The sequence below is a fragment of the Sturnira hondurensis genome, unplaced genomic scaffold, assembly GCF_014824575.4.
Source record: "Sturnira hondurensis isolate 20B ecotype Veracruz unplaced genomic scaffold, ASM1482457v3 Scaffold0017394, whole genome shotgun sequence".
NCBI lineage: Eukaryota > Metazoa > Chordata > Mammalia > Chiroptera > Phyllostomidae > Sturnira > Sturnira hondurensis.
The window spans coordinates 3,858,393-3,884,516 of NW_028090025.1; the positions used below are offsets into that span (position 1 = coordinate 3,858,393).

At 36.6% G+C, this 26,124-nt stretch overlaps 1 protein-coding gene across 2 annotated transcripts; it reads left to right on the forward strand.

Moving 5' to 3' along the window:
* Positions 1-670: 670 nt before the first annotated feature.
* ARGLU1 (arginine and glutamate rich 1) lies at positions 671-25,812 on the forward strand. 2 transcript variants are annotated; one of them, XR_005069670.1, is made up of 4 exons: positions 671-1,263; positions 9,296-9,521; positions 11,315-11,881; positions 24,304-25,130. XR_005069670.1 is itself a non-coding variant. In XM_037067777.1 (4 exons), the coding sequence occupies exons 1-4, from the start codon at positions 917-919 to the stop codon at positions 24,466-24,468; spliced, it is 822 nt and encodes a 273-aa protein (XP_036923672.1). In that variant the 5' UTR covers positions 671-916; the 3' UTR covers positions 24,469-25,812. The 2 variants fall into 2 exon arrangements, 1 of the variants encoding a protein (XP_036923672.1); XM_037067777.1 differs by having other exon boundaries at positions 11,798-11,881; positions 24,304-25,812.
* The last annotated feature ends 312 nt before the right edge of the window (positions 25,813-26,124 follow it).

The window sequence follows — 26,124 nt, forward strand, 5'->3', positions numbered from 1 at the left end:
ATGTTTTTATTTCACTTTTAATAGGTCATTGCTTGTTCAGGACAGTGACAGTTTGTTTGCACCATATAGGGCTATAGTGTTGCTGGCTAGGGGTTGGTGGGCTACTGGTTGTCTGAAAATATTTTGCACACTCCTGCTCCACCACCTGCTAGGCATGTGACCTGAGCAACTTTACCTTCTGGACCTCGGAGCAACCATCCCTAAAAGAAGGATTAAACACCAGTTAATAAATGATAGCATTTAGCACAATGCTTGACACCTGAAGGCCTATATTAAACATAGGCTTCCACTTATCAAATCCTACTTTCTTATAAACCTTACGACCATCTCTTGAAGAGTGGTAATCTCTACTGTCCAAACGAGGAAGCTGGGTTAAGAGCACGTGATCCACTCAGGCTGACTGATGTAACTTAGGGCTGCATGACAAAACCAGTTCAAGCCGCGACATGATCTCTTTCGCACCAATACGTAATAGGTTCGTTCAGTGCTGGCATCTTACCACAAAGTTAAAGTACACTAGAACAGAACTGAGGGACCGGCTCCTGCGCGTAAGGTAGGACGCAGGGGTCTAGCAGAAAAAACCAAGTGCACTCGGATACGCTCGCCCGGTTTTCGACAAAAATCGTCAGAGGGCGGGGCTCGCGCGGCAGCGCGTTTCGCGCGAGGCATTGTGGGAAGGGCGGCCGGTGCAGTCTCGGCTGCCATCTTAGCGATCCTTGGTGGTGCGGCCTTGTCTTTGCAGGCCGCCTTCGTGGCGGCTGTGTATCTGAGTGAGTGACAGAAACTCAGCTGGCTGATAGTTTTCCTTCCCCCGCTTTCAACAAGACGGCCAACCTGTGTGTGGAGGCGCAGGCGAGAGTTTCCAGGTGCGTTTGGGGCCCGAGGCCAGCGGTTAGCCCCAGCGTCTCCCTGAAGGATGGGCCGGTCTCGGAGCCGGAGCTCGTCCCGCTCCAAACACACCAAGAGCAGCAAACACAACAAGAAGCGGAGCCGGTCTCGATCGCGGTCCCGAGATAAAGAGCGCGTGCGGAAGCGCTCCAAATCCCGGGAAAGTAAACGGAATCGGCGGCGTGAGTCGCGGTCCCGCTCGCGGTCCACTAACACGGCCGTGTCCCGGCGCGAGCGGGACCGGGAGCGCGCCTCGTCCCCGCCCGACCGCATCGACATCTTCGGGCGCACGGTGAGCAAGCGCAGCAGCCTGGACGAGAAACAGAAGCGAGAAGAGGAGGAGAAGAAAGCAGAGTTCGAGCGGCAGCGAAAAATGTGAGTGCCCGCGGGGGAGGGGCGGAAACCGGGGAGTGAGCTGGGGCGCGGGGAGAGTGGGAAATGGAGGTTCTGGGTTATTGGGGGCTCGAGAGGGAGGTTGGAGGGTCGTTGGAACCCGCCGGAGAGGCCCCAGAACTGGCTTGTGGAAAGCCTGCGGCGGGGCTTACCTACGAGTTGGGTGGGGAGAAAACTAGTGGGGCTTGAGCTGGAAAACCTTAGAGGGGAGAAAGCGATTTTGGCGCGAGGGGTAGTGTGTGCCGGAAGTAGCGGTGGTGTTCGAGAGTGGCGTTGGCCGGAGGGCGAGGAATAAGCCAGGATGAAGACTTGTTTGGAGAGCATTTGCAGTACCTCTGGAGAAGAGCAAAGAGGAATTAACCCTTGGGATGCAAATTGCAGTTGCCAAGAGCATTCTTGTACTTCAGCTTAAATTTGGGACTGGGCTTTGGAATAAGACACTTCTAGGTGGTACAGCCCTCCAATGTGCATTTTTCTTTAACGTATTCTTAAAATGTCACGGTCGCTTTTCTTTTCTTGGCCCTACTTGGTTTTTTGTTTTGTTTTTTTGAGGTGTAAAAACAGTGCACACACCATAAGTGTACAGTAGGATGAAACGGATTAACCACCATACCAAAGTCTACCCTTTTTTACTCCTTTTTAACTTTGACTTATATTATTCTGTAGCAAACTTTAGTGTAAACTTGATATTTGCTTCCCTTTATAGTGTACTGGCTGTTTAGAAAACACTTAAATATTTGAGTTTATTTTTGCATTGCTCGCACAATTTTTATGTAAGAAAACTCACAATCATATAGTGTTTGAATAAAATGTATTTCTCCTGTGTCTTTTGATACAAGAGTAGGTGTAAATAATCCCAAACTAATGAGCTTTTGGTTTTAAAATGTAGTGTTTAGTTTTGTTTTAAGACCAGGGTACTCTGCCCTGGACATTCCTTTTCCACAGTTAATGTTAAAAGGCAGTTAAACAGATGTGCTCACTTCCCTTATTTGACTAGTGATTTTCCCCAGTTCTTCAGTGAATATTTAGAAAGGATTCCTAAGACAGGCAAGTTATTGGATATAAAATTTTCCTGAGACAAATTTATGTGTACTGAATTGTCTGGTGGGTTTTAAATTTTCCTGCAGTTGGGTTTGTATTATGTAGACTTTTTCAGCAGAGCTTGTTTCTCAGAGCAGTTACTAAAGAGAAAGGGACTGGAACAGTAATATTACAGAGGAAGCACTACCTGAAGAGGTATTTTGCTGCATTCCTTAAAAAGTATGAACAATGTATTCATCTTTCCTTTACTTATTAGAACTGTCAGTGATATGTATGGAAACCAAGTACAATTAAATGTTTTACAACAAATCTTCATTATATAGAATCCAGTTATTTGGTTTGGAACAAGATTAACTATAAAGATGTGGCTCTCAAATATCAACAGATGAACATTTAAAAAAATTAACCTAAGATATCTCATAACTGTACTGTGTGAAAAAAACCTTCAAAGAAACTTTCCATTCACTAGAAAGCTAAGATTTGTAGGAAAAGTGAAAGGAAACCTGGTATAATAATAATTAAAATAATTAGAACTAAGAATAATTAGAACCATTTAGTGAGCTACACATAAATAACAGAAGAAATCTAGGGATGAAAATCAGAAAATACAGCAGGTATGTAGTTCCAAGTTGACAGGAGAAGTAAACTACCATTAGCACTTATGAACGAAGGAAGGGGCAGAGCTAGCAGCCACCTGTAAGCTGAATTTGTGGGTACCATGAAGTGTCGGCACTACTTAATATGGTCTAATGCCTTGGAAATAATGCAGAGGACATAAGGGAAAGACCTACGTTTTAGAACCAGTGGGCCGAAGTTGTCTGTGCAAATCCCTGTTGGTTAGTTCACACAACTAACCAATTTATTGCCCAGTTTATTCAGCATTTAGTGCGCCAGGCACCCAGTTAGGTGATGTTAGTATAAAGATGACTGACCCTTGTCCAAGATCTTTTTCTAGCTTGAAGATGTATATGTAGGTAGGTACAAATAATGATGTGGTAAATTCATTGATGGTGATGTGACTGGAGACAGGAAGCATCTTGGATGGGTAAACACTAGTTTTCTTAAGGAATGAGTGGTGAATAAAATAGATAGTCAGGCTAGGTGTAGGAGGTTCCTTGTGGATGAAAGGAGAAATAAAGGGAGGGGGACAGAATGGTCTAGCCTAGAGTAAAAGGGTAAATACTAATTGGAACATTAAGTTCTGTAAGGTAAAGTGATGGAGTTATGGAGAGAGAAAGTAGAGGCTGGGAATCATGGGAAGGGTTGTATGCCATATCAAGGAGCTTAGGTTTCATCCTAGAAACTGGAAAGGCTTTAGGCAGGAAAATGCATGGGACATTTTAAAAACAGATTCCTGACTGCTGTACAGGATAAACACTAGTCCACACAAGGAGTAGTGAGGGAGCAGTTGTTGGAATGGAAAAGGTGGACAGAAATAGGTAACATTTAGAACCAGTAAAATTGGATGTAAAACATAAGGGCAGAAAGTATTAATAATACTGACTCTTGTTTATATTGTGGTTATTCAACTCAGCCACCAAATATTTAACTACTGTGTCTCAGACACTGATTAAGATGTCAGAAACCCAGGGGAGAGGGAAGAATCAAAGCCTCACCCTTGCACTGTAGGCACAGATTTTTAAAAAAATACATTTTATTTATTATGCCATTACAGTTGTTCCTTTCCCCCCTTTACTCCCCTCCACACCCCTCCCCCACCTTTCCCCCCTTTAGTTTCTGACCACGTGTCTCAAGTTCTTTAGATTCTATACTTCCCATACTATTCTTGCCCTCCCCCCTATTTTCTACATACCGTCTATGCTACTTATTCTCTGTACCTTCTCCCCCCTTGTCCTCCTCCCACTCCCCTGTTGCTAACCCTCCATGTTATCTTCCTTTCTATGGTTCCACTCCTGATCTAGCTGTCCTCTTAGTTTGCTTTTGTTTTAGTTGTGGTTGTTATTAACTGTGAGTTGGCTGTCCTTTCACTGTTCATATTTTTTTATCTTCCTTTTCTTAGATAGGTTCCTTTAACATTTCATATAATAAGGGCTTGGTGATGATGAACTCCTTGAATTTGACCTAATCTGAGAAGCACTTTATCTGCCCTTCCATTCTAAATGAAAGCTTTGCTGGATAGAGCAATCTTGGCTGTAGGTCTTTGGATTTCATGACTTGGAATGCTTCTTTCCAGCTCCTTCTTGCCTGTAAGGTCTCTTTTGAGAAATCCACTGACAATCTAATGGGAACTCCTTTGTAGGTGACTGTCGCCTTATCTCTTGCTGCTTCTAGAATTCTCTCCTTCATTTTAATCTTGGCTAATGGTTTTACCCAAGGTTGATATAGGGAACAGATAGGGGGAGAAACCTTGAGAATAAAATGGTCCAGGGAGAATGGATGGTGAAGAGCAGTTGGTTCAGTAGACTGAAAGAACTTTAGAGAGTGTTTGTATTTACAGTTGGATAGAGGAAGACAAGCAGAAGGTGGAAGCTGAGAATGGATACCACAAGAACATGTAGTGAGTGTCAAGTGTGCTTTCAAGAAATCCAGTGTGAGATGGAGACAGCAAAATTAGAATCTTCTGTTGGGTTTAACTAATTAAAAATTGTGTGGTAAGTTTACAAACCAGATTGCTTGCCACTTAACCATTCTGAGGCCCTAAATAGGTTGCCTACCTGTGAGCTTGATTTTTTACTTGTGAAATGGAGAGACCTGTCTTGATTATTGTGAAGATTAGAAATAGTGTATTTAAAGTTTAAAGACAAGGCTTGTATAGTGGGCCTCAATAAATAATGTTGTTTACTATAATTTATGTAAGTGTAGTCAGATTAAGCCTGGTGAAGATAAGAAGTGATCTTACAAATTGTAATCTTAATGCAGTAAAGGGCAGACATTAAATTTAAAAAAAATTTTTTTGCATTTTTTTGCATAGCTAATTCACATGGTTAAATTCAGTTCAGAACCTCTTTCTCTCCTCCCTGTGTCCCAGCAATTTATTGTGGTTCCCTCTCTCTTCTCCCCTGTATCCTTATCATTTATTTGTGTAATTTTTTGAGATGCTGTATACATGTTGTATTAACTGTTGAAAAAGTGGACAGCTAAAAAATGGCTTGCAGCAAATCAGAAAATGTTAATGGCATAGTAACTTAATGTGGCCTGTGATACCCAGGTTGAAGTATTCTTAGTTTTTAAATGACATATTGAAGGTCTTCTATGTTAGAATCTACAAACTGACCCTGGGATCTGTATAAGGGTTTATTCAACACTCAAAGAGCTTGTTGTGAGAGCAAAGAGTACCATTTATGAGCAGATTACTAGATGGAACTACATGTTTTGGGGAGGTTAGGGCTTTGAGATAGAACATCAAGGCATACATCTAGCTGATGTTGATAAGAATTTTATAAATTTTAAAGTAACTTTTGATATTTAAATCTTTGTGTATGTCTTTGCTTCTCACATTCATCTTGGAGAAACAATGAAGGGTAGTGTAGTGCTTAAAGATCATCAGTTTTGGAGTCTCCCCAGGTAGAGTCTCCTCTCAGCAACATGAATGAGGTGGAGCCGCCCAGCATGTGTACTGCTTAGTCTGAGGAACTATCAGAGGTGTAAATGATGACATGGTATGTAAAGCTGTTGGCAGAATATTCAGTACTTACTAAATGCTGTTTGCTAATATTTTAAAGTAATTCTTAGAAGGAAGTTCCTAGGGTTGAGTTAATACGTTTTAAAAGAATATTGTTGCAAGCTGCTCTGTACAGTCATTCTGTCCTTTAACAGTTCTGTTTTGCATTGCTGCTTTGTTTTAATAGTTGCCATTTTAAAATTGATTTTTATTAGTGTTTTTAAAACAACTGAGAGCATGGAGAAAATGGAGACCTCCTGTTACACCATTTCCATTGAAAAACTTGAAGATTTTAATCCACCCCTTTTGTCAGTGGCGTGAAATCTTGGCAAGGGAATAGATTGAGCAGAAGAGCCCGAGGAAAAGATTAAAGAGATAAAAGAACTTCTAGAGATAAACACCTTCTATGCAGAAGTTTTAGGGTGTGGATAGTCAGTGGTATTAGATGATACATATTTTGTAATATACCAAGTTTTTTGTTTTTTTTTTTTTAAGAAAGTTCCTGTGCCCTTTATAATAATCAATCTAATAGTTGCTTTATCATTCATTGTGATAAGTTTGTCATCAGTAGATATTAACTAATGCTTAATTCAGTTGTACATGTGCCCATTGGTTTTCTGAATTTAGTGTTTTGGGGGGGAGGGGAATTGAAGCAATATTTTTTCACCACTGGATTTAAAAATCAATTTAAAAATTTTTTCTGATTTACAGGAGTAGCAATTATATCCTCACCAAGAATAACAACAACAATAAAAATTATATTCTTGGTAATACTTGTAGGGTAACAGTTCTTTTGCAGGGCTCTAACCTTGCCTGTCTCTCAGCAAGACACATCAGCAAACCATAAGCAAAGTCCTCCAGAAACAAAGGAAGATAAGCAGTCTCATGAGAAACTCCAGTAGGCCATTTCTCATCCTCCCTGTTCAGTTGAACTTGGGACTTTCCACTTGCCCTCCCCTCTAGGTATAAAACTGCTGACCTATAGTTAGAATTGACTTCTTAGCAGCAGAGCAACCCACCACTTGTGCTTGTACTGTCTGTCATCCAACCCCTGTTAATTGGTATCCATCAGTGAGAACAGAGAGAGACGTGGGGCATGCTGATCTGGCTTTGTGCTGTAAGTAATAAACTGAATTTATTTAGGCTCCCTTTTTCCTTGCTTGCTTGCTTATATATGTATTGTAGAAATTGTGCTTATTGCTATTGCTTAGGGACTGGTTGACAAAAACCCTGAATATGTATCAGGCCTTTTTGACCCAAGTTAATTTGGCAACTTTTTTGCTGATAAGCTAACCTAAAGCCTTATCCCATTTTTCCTCCTCTTTTTTTTTTTTTTTTTTACTTTATATGAAAAATGTTAATTGGAACTTTTATTGAACAGTATTGATTTTTGAAATTTTAAAGTTTCTTGGGTTTCTGTACATTTACTAATTTTGTAAGAACCAAGTAGCAAAAATATGTGTGGGTGTATATACTTTTAAAATTCTGTGTTAGGAAACTTTTCAGCTTAATGCAAAAGTACAGAATGGATGGGAATATAGTTCTTACATACCCATCATTCTGGTTCAGCAGTTGTTAGTCTTACTTGTTTTATCGTTTATTTTTATTTTTCTCTGGATGAAGTAGATATAATTTTTCTATAGGAAATGTAGTTTAATTTCCATTGAAATTGCTGCCTGATTTCCTTTAGATATTTCTGGCTATTTTTAGTGTTGAGATAGGTATCTGTTCTTTTACTGAGCTGCTACAAAGGCTTTTTGAAATAACACTTCTGCTGTAATTTGTTGGAAGTTTAAAAGGAATGAAAGAGAAGAATTATAGGTAGAGCCTGTTAGGCTTCAGTATATTTTTTAAATAAAAATCACTAATGTACTGGTGGGGAGGAATTACTAAGAAACAAGCAGCAGCCCTGGCTGGTGCTGGCCTGCAAATCAAAGGGTTGCCAGTTTAGTTCCCAGTCTGGGGCCTATGCCTGGGTTGCTGGGAGGTCCCTAGTGGGGGGCCCACGAGAGGCAACCACATATTGATGTTTCTTTCCTTCTCTTTCTCCTTCCCTTGTCCTATGTATAAAATAAATAAATAATCTAAAAAGAGAGAAATAAGCAGAGGTCTTCTAGGTATTATAGATATCTAGAAACTAAGAAGTTATGCTTGTTCAAGTAGCTACTATCTCCTTGACAGAAAAATGTAGAGTTTAAATGCAGAAATTGACATGAATTGGAATGTGAAACATACACTGGTATTAGGATGGTATTACTGTGAATAAGTAACAGGAGCTGAAAATGAAAGCACTAGTTTGGGAATAGAATCACCCCCCAAAATACCAACAGGATTTAAGTGAATTGGATGTTTAATGGTCACTTAGAAACTATAAAGTCTTCATTAAACAGAAAGAAACCAGTGAAATTAATTTTAATATATTTCCCATCTCTCTCAAAATGAGATCTTTTGTATTTTGACCTTCAGTTCAGACCAGACCACACGTGAGGCAATCATTGGATATCAGTGGTAAAACACTTGCAAGGTTTCTGCTATAATGATGTGATCATTGACAGTATTTTCAGTGCAGAATTTTATTTTGAGTAAGTTGGTTCATAATATCCAAATGGTATTAAATATTTAAAGCAGTATTATGCTTCATTGAGCTTTTTAATAGAACTGAATGACAAACACATTTTTCCCCACTTTTTCATCTCTGAAATACCTTTTAATTGAAAATTAACAAAAGAAAAGGTACCATAAAGTGTATAGAGTTCAGAACCTGAATAAAGTGGTCTATAGTTTCTCTAAAAGCTACACAGCTACTGCCTTAGCAGTCAGAATCTCCTTAAGTCTGTATTTATTCTGATTTTGCTTGAGGGGGAAGAAGAGGGTGAATGAATTTTGGTGATCTGAACTGCTTGCTACATAATGGTTGTTCCTGACCTTTCTGTAGCTCAACAGTTATTTAGACTGGGTGGGTTGGCAGATGAGCAAATTCGAGTATTTCCAGTTTATCTTTTGGTTGTAAAGTTGATAACAAGTGGATTTCCTGATTCAGATTTGCTGTACATTTCTATATAAAAACTGATGAGTTAAGCTGTTTGTATATGCTAGTTTTTTGTATTCAGAAAGTGATAGAGGAGAAAAATCATGGTTTTATATGTGAATTTCTATATCACTTAATATCTTGGTATCTATTATTTCCTTGAATGTTACATGAAATTGAATTGTAAAATCATAGAGAAATGTTATATATATAGGCTCAATGTTTTATATATAGGTCTCAATGTTTTATATATAGGTCTATAGCTAGTTTTAATTTTTAGGTTTATTATTTTATCTAAGTCATTTTTCCACTTTATATGCTAGCCGGCAGCAGGAAATTGAAGAAAAACTCATCGAGGAAGAAACAGCACGAAGAGTGGAAGAATTGGTAGCAAAAAGGGTAGAGGAAGAATTAGAGAAAAGGAAGGATGAAATCGAGCGAGAAGTTCTTCGAAGGGTGGAGGAAGCCAAACGCATCATGGAAAAGCAGTTGCTCGAAGAACTCGAGCGACAGAGACAAGCTGAGCTTGCAGCACAAAAAGCCAGAGAGGTAACGCTCGGTCGTTTGGAAAGTAGAGACAGTCCATGGCAAAACTTTCAGTGTTGGGTGTGCCTCCTGCTCAGTTCAGAAAGAGATGGAATACAGACTAATTCCTTTCTCATCTAAACTTACATTGCTGCGAAAGTTAATTTTTTAGCCTATTCAGAAGTGCTGACTGATATTTAAAAGTTATTTTCATAAAACATTCACGGAAACTTTGATTTAATGGAACTGGCTTACATGTTTGAGAAGTGTTTGAAACTTTTGCCATGGCTGCAGGACTTACATTCTTTTTTGGGAGGGTGGGGGGACACAGGGAGTGGTAAAGGTAAAAGGTTAAAATCCACCTGTGGTTATGTATTCTTTTCTGTTTATCACTCTTATCACCTAGACTGTGAGAGGCTTTTTGCCTTCAGTCAGATTAAAAAGAGCAGGGCCTAACATTGAGTGATGAGAGCACCTGCTTTTGATAAATAGGTTTTCTTACTCTTTTTCCTTCTTTTATCCCTAACCCCTTACCCCAAATTCTCCTTCGACACAATGGACTAATTCTAGCATTCTGATCATAAGGCCCTCCATTTTCTTAATGTGTTTCAAAGAATCTTTTTAGGAAAAAATGTCCAGATTATTCATCCACTTTTTAGTATCTACTAACAACTCCTTTTTTTCTCTAGAGAGTTATGAAGGAACAGGTTGTCCTTGTCTGGAGTCAAGCTAAACACATGATTTGTTTTATCAGCAGCTGGAGCCGAAGTTGAAAATGTCTTCCTGTGAGACAGTAATTTGCTACTGAAGCTTTATGGCTTATTTGCACTGATTACTCCAGGAACCTAAAACTTGTTAAAAATCACTAAAACACTCAAGGCAAATTACTTTACAGCACTGGGTGTCCCTCAACATAGTTTGCATAATGAATGTGAATTCAATTGATGTGTGCTACAGGGAATCCTGTAGATATATTTTCTTGAATTTAAATATTTGACTAAAAATATATGCTTATTGTCATTTTTATTTTTAGTGTTGGCATTATTGTGGACGAGTTGATGTTAATCTCTGTTTTCCAGATAGTTTAGCTTTTCAAATGTATTTTCCATTTGCTGTCTTTAACTAGATACACATGTCTATTTGTTAGATACCACAGACTATATACAATTGAATGTATGAAACTTTTGTGTCAGTGCTTTTAATTATGAGGATATTTTTGGAGTAATGGTGCTGTCTTGTAGCGAGTTATTAATCATAGGAAGATTTTTTTCTCTTCATGTGCTTTTTGTTTCATATTAACAATTTTTTTTCACACGGACACAACCCTCTGACAGTCTTTCCAAATATTAAAATCATTTGACTATGTATGCTGTGATCTGAACACTGCCCAAACCATCAAGCAATCTTCATATAGTTTGCATTATAAAATCTCATTAAATTCTCCAAGAAAAAAATAAATTACAGAATTTTATTTCCTGACTATGCACCCACTGGATTCCTGAATTTCAATTCAGACTGTAGATGACAAGATAAGCTGCCTTTAGAAATTGTCAACATCTGAATGTTAAGTCCATTTTCCCCATGGAAGAAGCCCTTAGTTCCATGAAGTATGGATTACCATTTGTATTTTTCACTAACAGTAAATGTATTTTTCTTATTAATTGTTTGCCTTAGGAATGATGAATTACATTTTTTGTTCCTTCTTACCATAAACATCTGCATTCCTCAGCTCAGCCTTCCTTGTATGTTGTTTCTTTATAAATGGTTGAGCTGCCGATGCAGGTATTGCCAAGCTAACAGTACAAATCATTTTAAAGAGGAAGCTGGCGTGTATGGCAGCCGAGGAGCACACTCTGCAGGACACTGGACAAGACAGTAAATATTCAACTTTTAATGCTGATTAAAGGAGTATAGGTAAAGAATACGTAGGTATACATAATTGGTGAGACAAATATTCACTTTATTTATATTTTATATTATTTTTTTAATTTGGTAAATACTATTCCAGTTTTGTAGTTGTCCTTGTTGATTTGTGTGATATTAAAGTATTAGTAATAATTGCCAGGAACCTATCAATTAGGGAGGGTTTAGTCGGTTGCTGTTTGGACTGGGAGGGATGATTGAAATTTAGGATTAGAAACAAATTTTAGTGGCTGCAGTTTATCATTTGTCAGACAGAAGGTAGCTATAAAGCTACCCTGTAAGTCAGATCAAAAAAGTGCAGAGGAAGATTAGTAAATATTTATCAATAAAAATAAACATTTTATTTTTCTAACATCTTAACATGTCCTCCCCTTTAGGAGGAAGAACGTGCAAAACGTGAGGAGCTAGAGCGAATACTGGAAGAGAATAACCGAAAAATTGCAGAAGCACAAGCCAAACTGGTATGTATAAAGTATACATGAATAATTCTTCACGTTCTTTTTTCAAATTTTGCAGAATGATTGTGTGCACTATAATTAGTGTTAGTTCTCTGGGTAATTTTAAGAGATGTGAGGTAAGAGTGGAATAGTTGACTAGGTTTTAGTTACTGTGTTCCAAACTACTTTATTCAGGGGACAATCCAGATATTCTAATCAGTCTGAAGATAATTTCAAAATTTGCAGTTGATTAAAATAGGTTTCCTGGGGAAAATTGTACTGTCTTCATTCCGTTTTTTCTATTCCAATCTTATTCACACTTCTATATCTAAAAAAAGAAGTGAAAAGAAGAGCTTGAAAATATTTAAACCAACTAATAAGCAGCATTTCACTCTGCATTGGTTGCCTTGTTACCAGTTACTACACAGAATAGTGTGTATTTGATAATAAATATACCAGATTGTAAATTCTTTTTTCTGTTCCAAGTTTATAATCAAACAAATACAAAGACTTAATTAATTATAACATGATATAGGGGTGGAAAAAGTGATGCTGGGCAATTTTTTTAAAAAAATAGAGAAAACTACGAGGAAGAAGAAAACTAGAATTAAAGGGCTGTGGATATAATCAGTCAAAAAACAAAAATGGGTGTGTTGATGCCTAGGGACTTCTTGGCCTTTTTATATTCCTCCAGTAGTTTTTTTGTTTACTCTCATGAACCATAAAAATAAGATCTGTGTGCCATTACTGAGAAAAAGGTCAGCAGGTGTATTACAGAGCAGTGCTCCCAGGTGGTGGTAATTAGCCAGGTTTTGTTTTATATTGTAATTTCAATTTGTCTCAGATTTCTACTTTTGGAAAATACTGTTAAGGTGAAATATTAGAAAATTAATCACTGTAAAAGCTAAAACACCTGTAAATCTCTTGGTTTATAGACTGTCACTGGATCATGGGCCCTTAGACTAGCACACAGTGATTCTTGAACATTTGAGTTTGACCTAATAGACTGGTGACACTATTCTGGTTTCATGTCACTGTTAAAACTTGGGTGGAAAGGTATCTTTAAGAGAAAGAAGTTTGAATTTGGTAAGTTTTGGTAATTTTTGGACATAATAATTTGCTTCTTGTGTTCAGTTCAGCAAGTTGAAAGCATAAAAAATTATTGTTGATGTTGGAGAAAAGCTTTATTTGGTTTTATATGTTTTCAAGGAAAAAGTATCCTTTGTTGAGTAGAAGACAAAAAATGTTAATTGTATAAAGATGCAAGGCACATACTGAGGTTTCTTTCATTTTTGTTGTCCTTTTCCTCTCAGTTTTTTGAGCACAGCTCTATAATCTTTACACATTCGTTAAGATATATTACATGGAACATATTGAAAGCATTAAAATAATGTTTAAGAAAGGAAGGAGAATATAATAGTGTTGGAGGCAGCATGGGACTTCCTTGGGTATGTTAGTAGTACTAGTTTATCTTGTTGAACCAACAGTTCTGTTCGCTTCATGACATAATAAATGTGCTAGAAATGTGGAACTGTTGGTTCTATATAAAACGAAAAGAATGGGATGCTTTCTAGCTTCTAGAAAGCAAGGAAAACAGAATGGCCATTCTTAACTATTCACATAATCTGTATTGAGAAACTAAGGTTCAAAAAACAATTTTGAGATTAAAAATAGAGAAGGCATTAAGTCCTCTTAATGCATTTAATGTATTAATTGTTGAGACAAGGACAACTCCAAGAGGGTTAACTAATGATATGGAAATACTTGGTAAATGGTATGGACTGTGTGAGATAATTGACATAATTACCCTGTGAGAGACATGCCTGAGCTGAATCTTGATAGATCAATAGAAGTTGTATTTAGGGTGAGGCCAAGAGCATGAGGAAATTAATTAGGTCAAAGGCCTTTCCAGAAATAGAGTTAAAATAAGAGCAAAAGTGTGTGGGATCTCCCAGGCACTAAGTAGTAGAAAAAGTAGTAGTAGTAGTAGTAGTAGTAGCAGCAGCAAACCAACTTTATGTGTAGTAAGAAAGAAGTATGTGTGATAAAAAATGGGAGAGTGGGAGGTGAGGTTTTGAAAGCAGGTTAAAGACAGGTTAATCTGCCTATCTAAGACAGCAGAAAAGAATGTATCCTGGGAGAGAAAAAGAGAAGACCATGTCACTAATAGGACAAAAAAGACTGAGATTTAAAAGAGGTACACACAAGTAAGAATGAAAAAGAACTATAATAATTCCATGAAAGTATATCTCAACCTCAATAGGAAAGCAGTGAAATGCCTCCCCTTTCTTTTTCTGTAATACCAAATACCAAATTAGAAGTGGCTTTTTTTTTCCCATTACTATTAGGTGTTGGCAAAGATAGGGCCATCCTGGGAGTTTCAATGGATATGACCATTTTAGAAAATGGCAATAAATATCACAAAACTTAAATTCTGCTTCTAAGAATGTATCTTGTGGAAGCTGAATCATATACAAATAAATTTATAAAGATGCTCTTCCCAATATTATTTGGAGTTTTGAAAATTACCCAGGTTTTACATAAATTATAACACCTACGTACGGTGGGTTTTCTGTAGTCACAAAATATTTGATAATACAGGGGAACAATAGCTAAATACAGCATTATCCTAATACCAAGAATATGTTTGCACATTTTGTAGACAGGAGAATATGCCAAAGTGTTAACAATAATCTCTAATTGCAGACTTACGTGTAACTTTATTCTAGTTTTTACATTTTCTGTAAGTAAAAATATTAGTAAAGAAAATATATTTAAACCACACTTGGACCAATTTTGTTTTAAGGTTTAAGTTTTATTGATTGGTTTTTAGAGAGGAAGGCGGGGGGAGTAGACATATCGATTTGTTGTTCCAACAAATTGGCTGATTTTTGTATGTTCCCTGACCAGGGGTAGAACCTGCAACCTTGGTGTATGGGGCAGTGCTATGACCCGCCCCCTCCACCCCCTGGAGTGGTCTGTTAGAAACTGAAACCTAAACTGGAACAGGGAGCAAGCGGAGCTTCCTGTCATTACCTGGCATTACTGCCTGAGCTCCACCTCCTGTCTCCCCTCCACCTGGTCCGTGGAAAAAATTGTCTTCCATGAAACCCATCCCTGGTGCCAAAAAGGTTAGGGACCGCTGCTCTAACCAACTAAACTACTGGGCCAAGACTCTTGACTAACTTTTAGTATATCCTCATGGCAAAAGTTCAAGGATTGGTCCCAGTAATTAGCTTAGCCACATAGGCGCTCTCTTGTATGAAAATCATGTTAAGTGCTATAGACTAAATGTAATTTTTGCCCATTTCAATTTCAAAGTGTTTATTAAGATATTTGATATTATCTGTGCATAAGGAAGCACAACCTGTCAACAGACACAAAATCAAATAACCCAAATGTGGCTTGGCTTGGCTTGGCTTGGCTTTTTGTCAGATTGGGTCCTAGTTCTTGGGTGAGTGCTGGTAATGCACAAGTATCTTCAAATAATTAGAAAACTCTAAGTTTTCTTTTCCACTTTTTTTTTTTAATGATGTACCTGGCAAAAGTCCAGATATTATGTATGTGACTCTTATTTATTTAGAAAGGGAAACAAACTAAGAAAGGCGATAGATATTGATAGGGAATAAAGTGTTCTTCAAAAAGATTGTCAGTAGCAAAAAGGACTGTCAAACTGTTCTCTGGTTAAAATGCCAGGATATTAACCTGGTTAATTACTGGTTAGTTGAAACACCTAAACTGTAATAAGTCAGGCTGACAATTGCTAATGAATTGTAAACATGCTGATAAGAAAGGAAAAAAATTAATTTTACTGGGGGGACATTCTTTTAGGTTTTAAAATATGTGCAAATTATAAGTCCTGGGTTTGCAGATTGTTTTCTCTAATATTGAAGTGGTTTTTCCCTTACCAAATAGGGAGATTAGCCATGTTCATTGTGCTTTTAACACGTTTTACTAGTTTGAGATGAAAAAAAAAATAGTACCACGAATGGAAAGTATTTCACATATTTAAGTTTAAAGTAAACTAGATAACACTTTGCAATGAAGAAACACTTCTGAAAAGACTTCGTAGAAAAATGTAAGCAAGGATTTTTAAAATCGTTTACACAGTAAGCTGAAAAATAACCTGGTAACCTATGTCCCAATCCCTGGATCCTGTGAATGTTAATTTATATTGCCCTCCAATTAAGGGTCTTTGCAAATGTGATTAAGTTAAGGATTTTGAGATGAGGGTATTTATCCCAAATTATCTTCTATGCTGTAAGTGCCATTATACATATTTAGAGGGATACAGAAGATTTTACCATACAACCCGAAGGAAAAGCTGAAAACAGTGGAGAGATATTTGAAGATTGGTGTGATATGCCCAGAAGTCAAGAAATTCTGGCAGCCACCAGGAGCTAAAAGAGGCAAGGAACAAACCCCTCTAAAGCCTTCAGAGGGAGCAAGGCCCTGCTGACACCTTGACTTTGCTTCAGTAATACTGATGTCTGACTTCGGAATAATTTTGTGTTGTTTTCAGCCACCTAGTTTGTGATAATTTATTACTTAAAAAATGTGAAACTGGTTTTGGAATTGGACATTAGGTAGACTCTGGAAGAATTTAGAATCAGTCATATGATAGAAAATGTCTAGACTTCTTTAAAAAGCCTCTTAGGTAAAAATGCAGATTTCAAAGGCAGTTGTGGTTAGGATTCAGAAGCAGATGAACAAGTTACTGGAAACTGAAGAGGAAGAGGTTCTTGTTATATAGTGGGAGAAAACCAAGCAAAATTGTGTCCTACAGAGTTGTGTGGAAGTCAGAACTTTAAGTAAACTTGCATATGTAGCTGAAGATATTGCCAAAGTGTTGAAGGTGAAATCTAGTTTGTACTTGCTGTTTATAGTAAAATTTGATAAGAGAAATTGAGGAAAGAACTCGTAAGTAAAAAGCAATGAGCACTGAATGTTTGGGAAGTTTTCAGTCTATCTGGATTAGGAGGCTCACTGTTAGAAAAACTTGCTCTGGAAAGAAGGCAAGGGGGTACATGGCTGGAAAACCTTTTGCTGATGCTGAAGAGATTATGCAGTCATTTTAGCAAAAACTAGGATTAGATGAGATTATCCAGGAAAGTTTTGAAGGAGCCTCTTGTCTAATGGTATACATAGGGGACCCTCGGTGTTTTTGAGTCTTTATGTCATCAGAAATACTGCCAACTTGGACTGAAAGGAACAGAGAGAGTACATAATGATGAAAGGTTGTCAAGATTCCCAACAGACTCCACTCTTGTAGGAACAGGTGGCATGAAAACAGAACAGAGAGATTTGAAGGTACTGGCCTGAAAGACTTTCCTGAGTGATGCTTCTACGAGCCAAGGAATCCTGGCAGCTGGAAGAGGCAAGGATCAGATTCCCTCCTTGAGCCTTCAGATGGAGTGTGGCTTAGTCAGCATCTTGAGTTTGTTCCAGTGATAATGATTTCTGATTTCTTGCCTCCGGAATAAATTTTTGCTCTTTTAGGCTCTTCAATTTGCGGTAATTTGTTACAGCAGTTACAGGAAACTAACGTGGTTGGGAAAAGAATGGGGCATTTATAGAAGAGTGAGTATGTATCAGTTGAGACAGCACAGTGCTTATGATAGCTAATAGTGTTATATATGTGCATTTTAGTAGCGTGGCACAAAATATAAATATCAAATATTTTAACTTGAAGTGGTGGGAAAGTAAAGTAAGGAATTGCAATCAGTGAGAGGATTTTCCCAGTTGATAAGATATGAAGCTGATTTAAGATTCTGTTAGCGTATTCTGGGTAACTGTTCAAACAACTTTTTGGACGTTAATATATTGACATTGTAGGGTGTCTTGAAAGACAGACTGGAAACAAAGTCTCGGAGGCAGTGAAAAGATAGGGGCTTAAATTGGTAAGGTGGAAGCAGACGCTGTAAAGAGAAAACATAAACTCGTTGAGTGATAGGGTGTACAGAAGGAGGAAGAGGAGGAAAAAGGAAGGGAAAGAAAGTTTGTTGTAGTAACTGGGGAAGACCTTCTGGTGTAATCATGTTAACAGTCAAGGATCGAGAGACATTTAAGGAAAACCTCCACAAAGGGAATAATGACAAAGACAAAAGAACTGACCTGAAAGAACAGGCAAAAGTTAGGTACAGGAGATTAAAGAACCACATCTAGATAAGTACAGATTTTTTGGTGAAATTTTAACACATGAGTGCTAAGATCCTGAAGGTATCAGATTTCTCTCCTAAATTCTGGAGTGCAGTGATTTCGTGCATCACATTCCATACCAAGCTCAGTTCAGTTTCTTCTGAAGCAGTTGTCTCCACTTTAATACGTAATCACAAGAAATGTTATGTAGTGTTGAAGCTTCAAAAATATGTTAAGGTTATAAAGGTAACACAAGGGGAATTTAAATTGAGAAGAAAGGGGCTAGAAAATGTGGGTTGGGTCGGGGTATGAATAATTTCCATGTGCCAAGAGGTAGGGATTATTTAATTCTTATTTTTTTAACCTTGTAAATGAATAACTTAAGAAAATTTACTAACATGTATTAGTAAATATATGGTTTACTAAGGGTCAGAACTAATTACATCAAATTTCATTTTAATGTTTTATTGTTTACGTAAAGTGGGCTGTGTGTATAGTTATGGAGGGGACGATGAACTGCAAAGAGGTAAAGTGAAACAGGATATGTCTTAGGAGGTTGAAATGCAGAAATCCCATGTTTCTGAGTAGTGAGTGGCACGATTCCTAGATACAGTGTTTTTTGTTTTTTCTCATATAACTTCTTACAACAAATATTTTTATCTGGATTTTTTTTGGTAAAATTTCATGTTTCAAGTAGAGAGTAGTAGGTTTTAATATCCCTGTTTGCTGAAGAGACTGCTATAAAGAACGACCTTAATCTAAAAATTATAGTCAGTATAAGAATGCTTAGATAATTTTTTTAAAGGCAATGGGATCTCTAAATAAAGGAGGTTGGTACAGAAGATACAGGGAGGGGTAAAGAGGCCCTACTATAATGGTATGTTTTGCCTTTGTGTATTTCATCTCACCAATTTTTGGAGTGAGGTGTAGGGTTGAAAGCCATCTTTGTGAAACAGAACGGGGTCCTGGGTATAATTACTCCAGTATTGTGAGTGTTAGCTTTCTCTTTGGCCTTCTTGATGCCCACCATTCAATCCTCTAATTATTCAGGCATATACACATGCACTTACCTCTTCCTTGCCACATTGGGAATAATGCTTGCTTCTGCATAAATTTGAAATGAGTAGGGAGGAACGATGTATATTCTCCAGCTAGTGGGGCCATCAGGAAGGAAACAGCAAGTCAGGCATATGCTGCAGGGGGATGATAGGGTTTAGAAGAATGCCAAACAAATAAGGGGTAGATTCTACAGCATAGATGGATAGGCAGAAAACCAATTTTTCATCATGTGAGAGCCACTATATTAAAATGAAAGGTGGCTTTGGTTTTTACCAAAGTATTCTAGTTTTTTTGTTTTGTTTTGTTTTTTGCCAAGGTATAATTGAATAACATTTGTGCTTAATTTAAAGCTATAATAGAAATGCAAATATGTATACATAAAGACAGGACATTTGTTGGTTCAGTTTATTTATAATAAAGTTATTCCATTATCAAGTACTCGTAAGATACTATATGAGTATGTTTAACACTGGAGATTCCACTGTTACCTGTAGTCAGAGAAATTGAGTTCCCCCGCTACATATATACATACTTTTATCTCATATTTGTAGGACTAAATGAAGCAAACTTTTATTCTTTTTATCCAACCTAAAGGTAATTTCAGTTCTGTAGCATTAGTATTTTTTTGTCTATGAAGGAAGTTACTTTATTTTTAAAATCTTTTTTTTAATTTTTGACTACGTTATGAGTCCCATGATTAAGGGGTTTTTTTGTTTTTTTTTTTGTTTTTTCAGAAAAATAAGTAGTGAAATCCCTCTGTCTCTTTCCTCTATCTGCCCACTTCCCATTCCTGTTTCTAAAAGGCATATTGAGTTATGTTTTGTTTTTCCAGAGTTTGCAATGCATATTTAGGCAGATACAAATACATATTTTTATTTTTCTTCTTTTTGCACAAAAGTGCCATACATTTGTACTTTGCTTTCCTCACTTGAGAGTGAAACTTGGAGATTTTTGTATTTCAGTATATAGGGGATTCCTTTTATTTTAGTTTATTTTTATTTACTTTTTTAAAGATTTTATTCATCTTTAGAAGGGAAGGAGAGAAGTATCAATGTATGGTTGCCTCTTATGAGTCCCCTGCTGGGAACTGGCCTGCAACCCAGGCATGTGCCCTGACTGGTAATCGAACCGCGATCGTCTGGTTCGCAGGCCCGCACTCAATCCACTGAGCTACGCCAGCCAGGGGATTCCTTTTTCTTTTTTAAGTAGCTAGACAGTATTTTGTTTTATAGATCTTTAATTTATTGTTGGTTCCATTTCAGTGTATATTAGGTTTTTTAGTCTTTTATAAACTATGTTTGCAATAAATAACCTTATAAACTTTTCATGTGTGCAAGTTCACTTATAGAATGAATTCCAAAAACTTAAAATCGCTGGGTAAAAGTGTCGTGAAGGTGCAATTTTAATAGCTACTGCCAAAATACTCTATGAAAGTAACATTTGGTTTTACCCTTGAATTTCTATCAATATAATAAGGTTAAAAATGCTACGTAATTAAATTTCTCTGATGGGTTGAAGTTGTGATGATGATGTTCAAACCTTGTACTCCCCAAGGTTTCAATCAGCCTTCCTAAGGGATAAATTAGAACCTTAGGGAAAAGTGAGTCTGGGTGTTGTCGGTTCCCAAGCTCATGCACACACACAAAAGAGTCTTTATTATACCTTGATTCATTTGTACGTGCCAACCTCTTACCCCAAATGTGTGGTAATTTATTACAACTGTGTGTGAAGTAATTGGAATATGATTTCACTAAAAGATGATCAGAAGCAGATAATTCTCTTTGTTGTAATTGTCAGTGAAAGTCTAAGCAAAAGAGTGGTGATTTGAAATGGATTTTGGTGTACTGGTAGGATTTCAGTAGGAGGAAAATGGTATGAGCAAAGGAGGGAGGGGGAGGTGAGATAGAAAAGATAATTTAAAAGAGAATAGTAGAAACAAAGTTGGAGCCAAATTATAGAAAGTCCTAAATAGTATGCTAATTTAGGAAAGAAAGCCATATTTTGAGCATATTAAAAATCATTGGAAGTTTGAGGGCGTGAGAGTAATGCTTTGTAATAGATGTTCCCTGAACTGGTGTGGTAGCAATGAAAATGGAAAAGAAACTTCAAATGAAAGAACGTAATAGAAGAATCAACCAACTTGATGACTATTGAGTTTGGTGGTGTCAGGGAAAGAGGGAGGAGACAAAAGCTATAGAATATGGAAGGCAGTAGAGAAGACAAAGGACTGATGCATTTTAGCTTTAGGGTAGAGGAATTTACATCTTGACCATGTTCAGTATTGAAGGTATCCAGAGCTTTCCCTGGTGAGTTTTCATTAATCCACTAGAAATGCAGCTTAGGAAAAAGATCTGAGTAGGAAGATATATATAGTGTGTGTGTGTGTGTTGCATTTTCCACCTTATAAGACTACAAAAACCTAGAGATACATGAAAATCTCCTTTTCCATCTTCCCTACTCATCAGATTCCCACTATTCTATTTTTTAATTTATTAATTTTAGAGAGGGAAACATACATTTGTTGTTCCACTTACTTATACATTCACTGGTTTCTTTTGTATTTTTTTCCATCACCATTTATGCCACCCATACCCTGTCTCTTTCACTCAACCCCTTTCTACACAATATCACAGTGTTGTCCATGTTTGAGTTTTTTTTTTTTGCTCAATCTCTTCATAACTCCCCAACTCCATAAATTTATGCCCAGAGTTGTCAGCCTGCTCTCTATGAGTGTGTGTCTATTTTGTCTGTTAGTCAGTTTGTTCATTAGATTTCACATGAGTGCAGTCATATAGTACTTTTCTTTCTCTGACTTATTTCACAAAGCATAATATTCTCCAGATCCTTCCATACTGTCATAAAGGGTAAAGTTTTTTGTTTTTGTTTTTTTTTACAGCCAAGTAGTATTCCATTGTGTAAATGTACCATAGCTATTTATTTATTTATTTACTCATGGATACTTGGGCTGCTTCCAAATCTTGGGTCTTGGCTCTTGTAAATAATGCTGCAGTGAACATAGGGATGCATATATTCTTTTGAATTAGAGTTTTGAGTTTCTTTGAATAAATTTCTAGAAGTGGAATTGCTGAGTGTGGCAAGGGAAACAAAAGAAAACAAATGGGACAACATCAAACTAAAAAGTTTTTGCACAGCAAAGAAAACCATCAATACAATGAAAAGACAACACACTGAATGGCAGCACATATTCACTGATACATCTAAAAAGGGGTTAATACCCAAAATTTATAAAGAACTTACAAAACTCAGCACACAAAAAAATCCAATTAAAAAATGGGCAAAGGACCTGAATAGACACTTTTCCAAACAGGACATGCAAATGACCAATAGACATATGAAAAAATGCTTAGTGTCATTAATCATCAGAGAAATGCAAATTAAAATCATAATGAAATACCAGAATGGCTATCATTAATGAATCAAGAAACAAGTGTTGGCGAAGACGTGGAGAAAGGGGAACCCTAGTGCACTGTTGGTAGAAATGTAAGTTGGTGCAGCTACTGTGGAAAGCAGTGTGGAGTTACTTCAAAAAATTAAAATCACTGGTTGGTACTTGAATGTGCAGTGACTGGATATTTAAACCACAGCTTTGGTGTATCAAGATAACACTCTAACCAACTGAGCTTGCCAGCCACTGTTTTTAATTCTGATATTCCTCCTCTTTAACCTTTATTACTGTGGATTTGCCCCCACTTTCTTATCTTTCACCTTTTAGTCTATAGCCATCAACACCACCACTCTATCTGAAAGCAGAAAGTCAGAAAAACCTTTGTTCATAATGTATTTAAAAGTTGGGCTTTTTTCTACACATAAGATAAAATTTAAACATTTTATGTTGTATGCTGAGTCCATTACCTGTCAGTAGAGACAAATAGGAGACTCAAGTTCAAATAAACAGAAGAAAGAAGAAAGAGAAAGGTCAATAAACATGTTAGCTTTTGACCATGTAAAAAATAACTTCAGTAGAATTAGTGAAGATGGAAATAATAACTTTTTAATATTTGAGTTTGGGAATAGGAAGGCATTCAAAGGGTACAGTGAATGTTTTAAGATCAAGATCAGATCTGGGGGGGGAAAGGACAACTCGTTGATAGTGAGATTAAAAATTCAAGGGTTTGAGCACATTTCTCTTCCTTGGCACTATTAACGTGAGGTTAGATATTTTGGTGGGCGGAGTGGGGCTCTCCTGTGCATTACTGTAGAATAGCCAGCAGCATGCATGTCCTCTATCTGCCAGATGCCTGGAGCCATTCCCCTAGTTATGACAATCAAAATTGCCACCATACATTTGCCTAATGTCCCCTGGGAGAGCAAAGTGGAGTTGCACCTGGTTGTGATTTAAGGAAGTGGGCATGTATTTTTGTGAATCAAGGAAAACTTGATGAGGAAGAGATGATAATGGCCTGTATTTTCTTGGTAAAGAAGAGAAATCTATAGAACCCTGTAAGGAACTTGGTTGCTTAAGAAGGAGTTAAATTTGCTTCAGGAGTTAATTATTTAAGAGTCCTTTTGAAATTTGATAGAATTTGACAGTCAGGCAAGTCAACAAAGTTTCCTAATTTCTCTCCAAAGAAAGAAGTCTTTAGTATTTCTTGGTTTTATATTAATAGTATAATGTAGTTTCAGTAGGGTGGGGATATTTTCTATAATTTTTTTATTCCTTGCTAATATAAACCTAGCTATCATAATTGTAGATGAAACACTCTGAATAAATCTGTGTCTTGGTTTGTAATTGACAATCTGTTAATCTGATGGTACTGAAGGTATCTATAAAAAAGATAACAGGAGCCCTGGCTGGTGTAGCTCAGTGGATTGAGCACGGGCCTGCGAACCAGACAATTGCGGTTCGATTCCCAGTCAGGGCACATGCCTGGGTTGCAGGCCAGTTTCCGGCAGGGGCCAGTTCCCTGTAGGGGATGCACGAGAAGCAACCATACATTGATGTTTCCTTCCTCTCTCCTTCCCTTGCCCTCTAAAGATAGATAAATAAAATATTTTTTAAAAAAGATAACAGGACAAAATGTTACTGATCTCAAGATATGATTTGTAGAAATTTCTATTTTGAAAATGTGTGAGTGCTTTTCTGTAATTTCTATATATTTTTTCTAATTTCTCCATATTTTTTCTTCTCATTTTTGTGTACTCTTAGGCCAAGTTTTATTAACATACTATTGTATGTATTTATTGATTATGAATTCATGAAATTTTCAACTTTTTTCTTTTAACTTCAGGCTGAAGAACAGTTGAGAATTGTTGAAGAACAAAGAAAGATTCATGAGGAAAGGATGAAACTAGAACAAGAGCGACAACGTCAACAAAAAGAAGAACAAAAAATTATTCTGGGCAAGGGGAAGTCCAGGCCCAAACTCTCCTTCTCATTAAAAACCCAGGATTAAATTGAAAACTGAACTTTTTACAAAGAAAAATGGAAAAACTTTGTATTGTAGCTTCATGTTGAAGTGGTTTTTTTTGTTTTGTTTTGTTTTGTTTTTTTTTAATTTGGAAAATCTGGAAAGTTAGCTTGTTCTAATAGGGGCTATGCTCTGCAATTCCTTTTCTTTCCCCTTCCATTAAGTCAAATCCTTATCAGATCATTGTTCTCTTCTAAAAAGTGATATATTTTTCACCTGTTTGGATTCTGCATTAGTGGTCTGGAAAAGAGCAGATCATTTTATAAAGGATGGATGGTCTGATAAGGTTTTTACTGACCCCACAGACTTCGGAGTTATACTCTGTTTACTACATCATAATGCTGGTTTTGCTGACTTTTTGTTTTTTTATATATTTATAAAAAAAGAAAAAGTTGGTAATTGCATTGGAAGCTCCCCGGGGTGTTGCTGGACCTTTGTGGTATATTGTTAATTCAGTGTCCTCATGATACTGTTGCTCTTGATGTTCCTGATACAGGTAAGGAAACAGTTGGTCAGCTCTAATACAAAATATATACAATTCAGTATTGTCTCTGTTCAATTTGTTTTTATTTCATTGACAAAATCAAACCAGCATTCCCCATTGTGTAAATAAATGATTTTGCTGAATAAAGTAAGTCTTAAATTCATATGTTGAAGCAATTTTTTTTAAGTTCTGTTAAGTCTTAAAGAGGGTGGTTTACTTTTTGATGGTCAACAATTTACAAATTCTAGAACTATGCTATATATATATCTTCTCATTTATACTTTTAACATAGGATTTATATGTGTATTAAATATACTTGTGAATTAGTATTTAATGGCTATTTTTACAAATACTCATTTATGCTGACACAATAATTATACCATCAGTATTATCCTTAAGAAAGACTAAGCACCCAGAAAAAGATTTAAATTCTCAATCCTGTACCTCTGTTTTAGGATATAAATATTATCACCATAAATAATACTTAATAAAGACTATAGAAAATGCTTCTAAAATTCATAGAATCTTAGTGGGCCATCAGAAAGAACTTATCTTTGTACTTTCACAAAAGGCTGAGGTAGTTGAATCATCTTCAGTGTAGAGTACTTGCACGTTTATTTTGGGGACATTTAAACTTACAGCAAGTTTTTGTTTTGTTTTTGCATGTGATGGATGACTTACAGAGTGGACTCTGCCTCATTTATCTTTACATATGTTTCTTTTAAGTGTACTGGTATTAAAACATTTTAAAGAAAAGAATATGAATATAAAAATGCTATTATCTGAGATGCGTAAACATGACATCAAAGTAGAGAAAATGTTCTCCATTATTTTTTGAGACAGTTCAATCAGTCTTTAAAAGTGAAAACGTAAGTTACTGAAATGACTAAACAGTAGAGTGCTTAGTGTGTGCATGCTAAGAAAAATGCTGTTCTTTAGTTTGAGCTCTTCAGTAAGTCTAATAGTGGTGAGGAACAATAAAATCAGTCTACATATCTTTAAAGGTAGAATTTTAAATAGGCATGAACTGTAGTGAGAACTGACTTTTTAGTATAAAAACATGGTAACTTACTACACTGAAACATTCACTTCATTTACCTAAAGAATATAGGTTGATTACGAGTTACTTTTTAACCTCTAAATATAGGTTAGCTCTA